We start from the raw sequence: 9,727 nt of genomic DNA, 5'->3' as shown, positions 1-9,727 counted from the left end.
TTATTAAAATGCAATTAAAATTGACTTAATGACCCACATGGATTTTGACAGTGGCCTTAATGAGACTCACAAAATAAGTTATAGAGCTGCTGCAGGGCAGAACTATTTTAGAACAAAAAATAACTGAAACATCCAGTCAATCCATGAGAATAAGATTTGGTGTAAAGACGTTTAGAGGAAAATAACAGCAGGATCTTTTATTATTCCTAGTAGGAATAAAATTACTCTGGCCACAAATGGTTAAAAATGTTTTTGTTTTTTTTAAACAAATGCTAACAATCAAGAGATTCCAGCACATTTGACGAAACACAAACATTGCGTTATCGGATTTTCGTTATCGAAGGAAAAAACGATAACGATTCTCTTACAGATATTACATAATAAAGTATAATATGCAGAAAAAAAAAGTTTTTTATCCCACAGATATTACATAATAAAGTATAATATCCAGAAAAAAAAGTGTTTTATCCTATTCAGGAATGTCCATTAAACGCAATTAATCATGATTATTCAAAGCATATTTTTCATCCGTCCTGTTAGACCAGTGGTGTCAAACTCATTTACACGAAAACCGATAACGATTCTTACCGATATTATATAATAATGCTAATATCGGTCGACGAAATGATCAAACATCCCTAAAAACATCAAGGCTCTCCAGCAGCTGTACTTGTCACCAGACTGTGTCTGTATCGGAGCTCAACATTCCAAACTCCTTCACTGACAAAAGTTCAGATGCGGGGATGGAGAGGCAAACTTTGTGGATGACATCAGCCACAGAGGCTTCAAGACAAGACGGCTGTGTGTAATAAAAGAACCAGTCATTACTGAGAAGGAACGGGTGAAGCAATCTTCTCTGAGAAAATCACCAGGCTGGATCCACAGAAGAACCACACTCTGTAATTAGACAAGGCCATTAAACCGAAACGTTGACTGTTGTGTGCTCACTCTGTGTGTGTGTGTGTGTTAAGCATGTGTGTGTGTCTCTGGAGGGGAGAAATTCTGGCACATGTTACGAGATGTTATTAACAGCGGGATGACATAGATGCAGGTGCTGGATTATATTTGGAGACGTAAGCTGTGAGTGTGTTCATGAACCAGACCAGACACTCAAACGTACACAAGTGGGCGCCATTTCTGACATTTGGAAAAGTTAAATTCAAAGATGTATTAAAAAAAAGGTCATCAATTGATGCAATTAATTAAAACAATGTATTGCAACGATATATATCGTCTGGCAAAAAACGCGTCTTTGGAGTTTGCGATCCTCAGACCACTGGGATGATTTAGACCAGTGTTTCCCAAACTTTTTTTTGGGGACCCATATTATAAAAGTCACAAACCTTCACGACCCAAGTCAATAGACAATATTCCTAAACTCCTGGGAAACATGATGCAAGACGACCCAAAAAAAAAACTCTTATGACCCACCTGATGGACGTGACCCGGTCTTTGGGAAACAATGATTTAATCTATTTTTCAGCCTCCCTCAAATTAACAAAATCCAACATTTGTGATTATCTTCATTTACAGAACTACTTTTGTTTTGGTAGGAGTTATTTTTGACTACTTTTATAAAAGTTGTCAGTGAAGGTAAAACGGTCGTACTTATCTGACAGATCATTAATCTAAGACCAAGACGTGCCGAGGTTTTAAGGACTTTTCATAAAAGCCTCATTATCTTTTCAAATATTTACATCCTTTGATCGTCGTTGTATCGTTGTGTCTCCTCCTGGTCGCAAACATTTCTCTCTCTCTGTGCATCAAAACACTCTGTGACATTTATTTATATTCAAACGTCTTGCGCTGCAGTTTGTCTTAAGCGCGGCAAAGTAAAAAGTCAATTCCAGCCGAGGTGCCAACAAACTGCAGCAGTGACACCTGAGACAGCAGGAGCAGGAATTGCACTTTGGCAGCTTCACACAGAACATGATGAGGACAGCAGGATATAAATAAGAGTGATGCAACGTTTCCCCACCGGCTCGGTCGCCGGTGCGTTCAGGGGGATGATAGCTGATTGGAAAAGTGGAGCAGTGACAGTGTTATGATGTAACAAGACTTGTCAGCGGTTAAAAACTAAAAGAAGTGAAAATGAATGATTGAATAAACACCGGGGTTGGAGGCGGTGCTGTGTTCACGTCAAAACTAATTGGATGGTGGAAACTGTAATGTCTTCAGCTTTTGAAAAAAAGGAAACTTTTATTTGTCTACAAACTGAACCAGCGATTTAGCATCGAAAAATTCACCGCTGCCTTGTCTACAAACTGAACCAGCGATTTAGAATCGAAAAATTGAAAAATCGCTGCACTCGTCCACTACCTGCTTTAGGATCCATCCTATGTTTAGATGTTGTCTTTCTGTTCCAAAAAATATATACAGAAAAAAAATGTTTTTTGTCCTATGTAGGTATGTCAAGTAATCATGATTAATCATGATTAATCAAAGCATATTTATCTTAGAATCATCCGTCTCTTTAGACCAGGGGTGTCAAACTCATTTACACCTCATTTATTCACGTTACAAATATTGTAAATTGCTCTGTGTAATAAAAAAGTAAACACTCGTCGGGCTGCATTTGGCCCGCGGACCTTCAGTTTGACACATGCATTAGCCCATTAGCCATTGTGCTACTACAAATGTAAACAAACAGCATATTTTGCTGGTGGATAAATGCACTCCTGTGCAGTTTATTTTCAAGGAAACGACTTTGATCTACAAACAAAAATGAAAAGGCGCGCGCACACACACACACACACACACACACACACCGTACAGCTCCTACAATATAGTATAGATTTACGACCTCTTACCTCAGTATATGTAAAAGCCTGTTTTATTTAAGCTGAAGAGCAGCTGCACAGATGAATAACATCCCAAATAAAAGAGCACTTTAATCACAACACAGAAAAAAAACAGCAATATCCTAAAATACACAGTACGTATACACAGTATACGCAGTGTACTCAGTATACACAGTATAAACGGTCCAGACTCAGCTCCCTCTGTTGCCACGACTTCAGTGGCCGTGCTCCAGAAGCTGCTTTCACTGAGACCCAAAGGAAATCAGTGAGATCTGGAGACCGACTCTGAAGGATTATTACATTATCACTAATGTTTCACTCGGGTTTACGCTGTTCTTGGGTAAAAAAAAAAAATGTTTTATCCACTTTGGAATATTTTATTCTACCACCATCTAACTGTGAAGATTCATTTTAACCAGACCACTGATATACTGTAATACAAAAAAAAAAAACATGTCTATTCTGAACTTCGCAAAAACCTTTGGCAAAATGTAAGAAGAAATGTATAAGACTTTCTTTACACTATATTTTCAGGCCTTGATCTCTGTTGTCTGTGAGCAGATTACTGCGACAAAGTACAAAAACACAGACTTTGACTGTCACAGAATGTTGATGAAGTGTCATCGGCCTCTTTCATAACGATCCATTTCTGGACCAGAATGAAGAGCAGTTTCCAGGGAATAAAAAAAAGTTTCATTGTAGTTATGGAGTGTAAGTGTTTCTGCAGTGGCTGCCATCTGCCACACGTAATACTTTTTCATTGATGCGAAATGCAGCAAAGAGAATGTGCGCTGCTAAAGGAAATTAATGAGGTGAGAAAAAGATGTTCTTTGGTTTTTTTTTTAAGAAATAAGAACAAAGATTGATGTGGAACATCCCGGACTGTGCTTCACAAAAGAACAAAAAGTTTAATCTTTTTCCTGGCAAGATGTAGAAATCACAGAGGTAGAAACAGCCAACCATCACTCACTGGTTAGACTTGGTGAAGGGAAGTGAGAACGCTACAGTTCCAGCATCTCTTACCTTCATGACGATGAAGAGGACCAGGGTGACGAAGACGTTGACCTGCGGATGTTTCCAGGCCTGAGCGTGTCCGATGTAGTCGAACTCCTCAGCGATGCCCTGCTTGGCCCACGTCCGATTGTCCAGCAGAGTCACCAGAGCCTCTTTCTGGGTGAGCTGGAGGCCACAGGAAGTGACATCATCACAAGACTGGTTTCATGAACTCTGATGATTGGTTTATACCTTTGAGCTCACGTTCTCTCAGATAATGACAAAACCTACCTTTCCGGCCATGAACTGCCCAAAGCCAGGGGGGAACGTGAGGGTGGAAATAAGCAAAGTGACCAGAGCTGGATACAGGAGGCGTCTAGGAACAGGGAGGAAGGAAAAAAAAGGAAATTTGGAAATGAAAATAGAGGCAGAATTTTTTTTATTTTTTTTATTTTATATATCTTTTTATGTGATTTTTTTTGTAGGCCTTACAATGTTTTAAATATAAAAATGTTCATCAAATATATCAAAGGTGCATTCTGTAAATATTTGACTCACTTCTTCATGAGGAACTTGTTGATGGTCTTCTGTTTTCTGATGAACTGCACAATAAGTCTGTTCAGATACACAAACAAGGCTCCGCCAAAGCCACTGGCGATGCTGCAGACACACAAAACCAAATCAAATCAAGTGGATCTTATTTTACAAATCACATTCAGCCTCCGAGGATTTCTCAGTGTGGAAGTTAATATTCAAACACAGTCAACGCCATAAAACTGAAAGCAGCCCAAAAGGAATGAGTAGGAAAACAGAGAGGAAATGAGTAAACATGTAGGAGGAGAGAGCTGCGAGGGGGAGAAGAAGAAGAAGAAAGACGGAGGAAAACAAAGACAGAAAATGAAAAAAAAAAACGCACAGAAGAAATGAAAAATAAACACTGAGCTGCAGCGGGCGGGGACAGACGGAGGACAGACGACACACTGTATTCAGGATGAGTGTGGGAGTGGAGGTTTTACATAAGGCTTCATTTCATGAGCTCAGTGGGAGTCCTGTCTCCACGACAGGGCGACAGAGAAGGATGAAAACCGGACAGCTGTGCAGAGCAGCTACAGCTCAGGAATTCATCCGTCTGAATTATTAACTCTATCAAAGACTTCTGAATAAATGATGAGTCGGACAAAGAACGAAGTCTGCAGCCGAGACACGCCGTGGCTTCTGTTTACTCTGAGATCTCAGTCTGACTGTCTGACGCCTTTGGGGGATTTGGTCAATGGACTGACCGGTCCAGGTAGTGTCGATGTGTCAGCTGGACACAGGTGAGAGAGGCCTCGTCAGTCAGGAAGTCTGTTAGGTTTGACTGAAAGGATCACTGAGGTCATGGTTTCAGGTCAGCAGGTACTGTAGATCAGTGGTTCCCAAAGTCTGGGTCGCGACCCTCAGATGGGTCCCAAACTTTTTCAAAAGTCACAAACCTTCACGACCCAAGTCAATAAACATCATTCGTAAACTCCTGGGAAATATGATGTGAGACGACCCCAAAAAAACCCAAAAAAACCCTGGAACCCACCTGAGTGTCGCGACCCAGTCTTTGGGAAACAATGTACTAAAGTACATAAAGTAACAGTCTTTGGGAAACAATGTACTAAAGTGGGCCAGATTTAAATTCAACTGCTGCTACAGTTGAGTTACTTCGTGCCAGTTTGAAGAATTGACACAAACCCATACATTTTCTGCCTCATCCTCTTCAGTTTGAACAAAGATCCGAGTTACTGCTGCTACAGTTGAGTTACTTTGTGGTAGTTTGAAGAATTGAAACAAAACACATTTTCTGCCTCATCCTCTTCAGTTTGAACAAAGATCCGAGTTTGAAACAGCTCAAATAAAAATTCAACAGATTCAAAAACAGTTTAAAGTCACCTGATAATTATCAGCTAATCACAAGGAAAGATTGAACAACAAACAGATGAACACAGAATGAAAAAAGGACTTTGCCCCTGAAACATCTGATAGTGCCCCAGACCCCTGATGATGGCGTCTTTTAATGCCCTCTATAAAAAAACAGTTTGAGCAACTGCACCACCAAAGAGCTGGATAATGAATCCGTGGTGTTTTTCCGTCTCTGTTTTGTTGTTTATTCTTCCATCCGTGTACATCTGTGTGGTAAATCAAAGCTTTATTTTTCCCTCATTAGCCACAAATAAATCGGTGAGTAAATCCTGACGACAGAGATGTTTGACAGTCAGTGGTTAGTGATAATGAGCTGTTGTTACACAGCGGCGTTAATGTCAGTATTAATTGTTTGCCACAATTCACCTCTGAGTCACACACACTCCCAGGCTTCTTCTCACTGACACAGATGAACAAAGGTCTTCAAACTCACACACACATCACTTTTAAACAGCTCCGCCGCGGTCTCACAGTTTTAACTGAAGAACCCGAGGATGAAGAAACATAAACATAATTCTGTATAAGACACTGAAGCCACAGCCACACGAAGGAAAACAACTCAGACACCAAGAATACTCAGGAAGTGAAGTGTTAAAGTACAACTACAATAGCAGAAAAAAAAACTGTTCTCCTCAGCATTTATCAGCAAAAAACTTGACTTTTACTTCAAAGTAGCCACGAAAAAAAAAACAGTAATAACTATAATAATCAAGTCCCTTATTTGTCTTAATTTACAATGCAAGTCTTTGTAAATGACAAAGCCTGCCACCGGGGGCATCATTAGGGTATGTGGCTGCAACTCACAGGCTGCCACAAGGGAGGCGCCATTAGGAATATGTGATTCTTCTGGGAATTGAACCAAGGACTCATGCATATGCCTATCGTCTTACACTGCGTTTGTATAGTACAACAGGTACGAGTACTGCAGGTGCAGTAGTGGTGGGTATTACACTGTTGTTACCTGACCATGGGGGTAATCAGGTCATGTTTTTAACCTCCTCTCACTCCTGCAGCCTGAGGGAGTGATCGGTGAGTAAACTACGGTTCTACTCTTCAAAGGTGTGCCCTTGAAAGAACGTTGTTTGAGCAACGCCGTGGCCCAGTTCACCGAGACTCGGGCCGACCTGCGGCTCAGATCTTGACAGCTATTAGCAGGGGGAGACGGAGACTAGAGAAAAACACACAGTTGACGGCAGTAGAACCTGAGGCCGGGCTCTCTGCTTCAACACGTGAGTGATGCACTGATGTAGTCGTGTGTGTGTGTTGGCAGGTTTTTTTTTACTCCCCCCAAGGCCCTGCACACACTTTCAAACGTGAATTTTCTTTAATCTGAAGGAGAGAGCAAATAAACCAGAGAGAGAGAGAACGTTCTCCTCCAGTCCTTCAGTCGGATTCTTTTCTTTCACCAACTCTTTGTCTCCTCCACAGCTGTGAACAGGCCTCAGGCTACAGCAGCATAAAAAAAAATCATCCTCGGGACGCAAGACACACTTTCGGACTGAATTAAACATTTTAGTGTGACTCATGCAGACTACCCTCAAAGAAACGCCTACACACACACACACACACACACACCGCTGTGACTAAAGGTTTGGGATTCAACCTGAATTTGTACTGCAGCCAGGTAAGAACAAAAACAGAAACCTACAAGGCCTCGGGGTTTCCTAAAGTCATTTCCTTTCTAATGTAATGACATTTAAAACTTCAAAAGAATTTGCTTTCTATTAAAAAAAAAAAATATATATATATTAAAAAAAAACCTAGCAAGTTTCTTTGATTAATGTATGTTTGTATTTGAGGAATGTATTTTTCAAACCTTTTGCTTGACCTATATTTCAGTGACTGTTAATAAATATGTTATTTATTATTCATTCAAATTAAAAATATTGTAAATATTGTACATAATAATAAAAAAATCAAGTTAAGAAACTCAAACAACATGGACTGTATTATGATTATAATTAAAGACTTTTTAAGCCGGCCTTCCAAAATGACTTGGCGGGCCACATTTGGCCCGCAGACCTTGAGTTTGACACATATGCTATAAATGATTATTTTCATCAGTCTTTCTAATTAATGTTTTTAAGTCCAATAGTTTTACTGCATTGAAAATAAAAACGAACTAAATCAGGAGCAGTCATTAAAACTCACCCAATAACTGCGAAGGCAGGAAGCTCCTGGAGGTCAAAGGGGAAGTCGAGTCGGAATCGAGTTTTGAACAGAGCCGTGATGGTTTCTGGAGGGAGACACAGACACAGGAAGTAAGAACGAGGTGGAACAGAATGTCAAAGAACCTTCAGGAACAGGAACAATAACGGAAAATAACAAGTGAGAAGTAGGTTTTAGTATAAATAAAACATCTGTTAGTGTCAGAGTCCTGTTGACCTCTTGTTTTGAAAGGTTGCCAGATTATCCTTTAACTCCTGTTGACCTCTTGTTTTGAAACGTTTCCAGATTATCCTTTAATATGACTTGATATGACTGGATTCTTTTTTAAACAAAGTACCAAACAGATTTTTAGAAACTTGTAAAAGGCTGGGTTTAAAAAGTCTACACCTGCTGAAGTCGACATGTTAAGAATAGCTTTACTGCTTGAATTTGCCTTGAGACAGCCTTTTTGATGGGAAACTGATGTTGCTCTAATTGCTCCCTCTCCTGTACTGGTAAAGAAAATGAGCTGGCTGCAGCTCGGAGGAAGTAGAACCTTCTGGTTCTCTGCTGTTTTGGGGTAATTTGGTCAAAATAACAAAGGTAATGTTGTGTTGAGGCATCTGTGGTTCCATAAACCAGCAATGATTTTTATTATAACCTCCATGTAAACAGGAGGCGTCTTACACCAGGGATTCCCAAAGTGTGGTGCATGCCACTAGGGGGTGCAGGAGAGGAGAAATGTGACAGTGGTTTGTAGTGTGTTTTGTAATGGGATTTTTTTTTTCACACAATATTGACTTGTAAGTAAACATTTCCGTTGTAAAATAAATATTAGTTAATAATAATAATTATAAACATTTAAATTAATAAATAAATACAGTCTACAGGTGTGATAAAACATGCTGTCTTTTTAATTTTATTTTTTTTCCTCCCAAAGGTGTGGTTAATTTGGGGACACAACCAACAATTTGGGAACCCTGTTTTTTGCTAACAATCTTTCAGGTACCTTAATTATCATTATCTTAATTATCATTATCTTAATTATCATTATCTTAATTATCATTATCTTAATTATCATTATCTTAATTATCATTATCTTAATTATCATTATCTTAATTATCATTATCTTAATTATCATTATCTTAATTATCATTATCTTAATTATCATTATCTTAATTATCATTATTGGTTACATGGTAAATATAAAATAATGTCACATGTGTGGATCAGAATCAGCAATTAATGGTTTAGTTATTATGCAGGACAAAGTAGCACACGGGCTAGCTTAGCAGCTACCATTTTTGCTAGCTTGCTATTTTTGAACAACTGAGACTATGCCTTTTATTTAAGAAAAACAAACCAAAACAAAAACAACACCCAAACAAACAGAATAAAATAATCCTAAAATAACAGTGCAAATAAAAAAACACTCAGTACAGGGTCCTGAAAAAGGTCTGAACGCAGAGTAGAAAGATTTATTGTTACCTTCATCTTTGTTCCACACAGCCAGGACTCTGAAGATAAAGGCACTAAAGGTTGCAGCAAAGAAACCTCTCCAATAGTTTCTCACCGCAAAGAACGTGGAAGTTACTTCGATACTGAACAGCACTCCTGAAAAACACAGACCAAACACAGACTCAGGCTGTGGAACACGAGCGACTTGGCAACAGATTTACTCCAGCAATATTCAAATGTTGATGACAAATAAAACCTACAAAACCATTTTCACATTATTAACATTCCTCCCACTGTTTCCTATTATTCACTGGCAGAGACTCGTCACAGACCGACTGGTGTGAATGACGTCTTATTACGTTGTCATGTCTGAATTGAAT

The 9,727-nt window shown here is 39.2% G+C and overlaps 1 protein-coding gene across 1 annotated transcript in view; it reads right to left on the bottom strand.

Annotated features, from left to right (window-relative positions):
* clcn2c (chloride channel 2c) overlaps window positions 1-9,727 on the bottom strand; it is a 90,579-nt gene that overhangs the window by 40,883 nt on the left and 39,969 nt on the right. Inside the window, exons 8-12 of the mRNA XM_025055220.1 lie at window positions 9,378-9,557; window positions 7,893-7,977; window positions 4,353-4,454; window positions 4,086-4,170; window positions 3,825-3,980 (exon numbers count right to left, since the gene is read on the bottom strand). Coding sequence (XP_024910988.1) covers window positions 3,825-3,980; window positions 4,086-4,170; window positions 4,353-4,454; window positions 7,893-7,977; window positions 9,378-9,557 — 608 coding nt within the window. The remainder of the gene's footprint in view (window positions 1-3,824; window positions 3,981-4,085; window positions 4,171-4,352; window positions 4,455-7,892; window positions 7,978-9,377; window positions 9,558-9,727) is intronic.

The sequence above is a fragment of the Cynoglossus semilaevis genome, chromosome 4 (genome assembly GCF_000523025.1).
Source record: "Cynoglossus semilaevis isolate Cse_v1.0 chromosome 4, Cse_v1.0, whole genome shotgun sequence".
NCBI classification, from domain to species: Eukaryota; Metazoa; Chordata; class Actinopteri; order Pleuronectiformes; family Cynoglossidae; genus Cynoglossus; species Cynoglossus semilaevis.
Note: the sequence above shows the minus strand (reverse complement) of the source record. Positions and strands in the feature narration are given on the sequence as shown.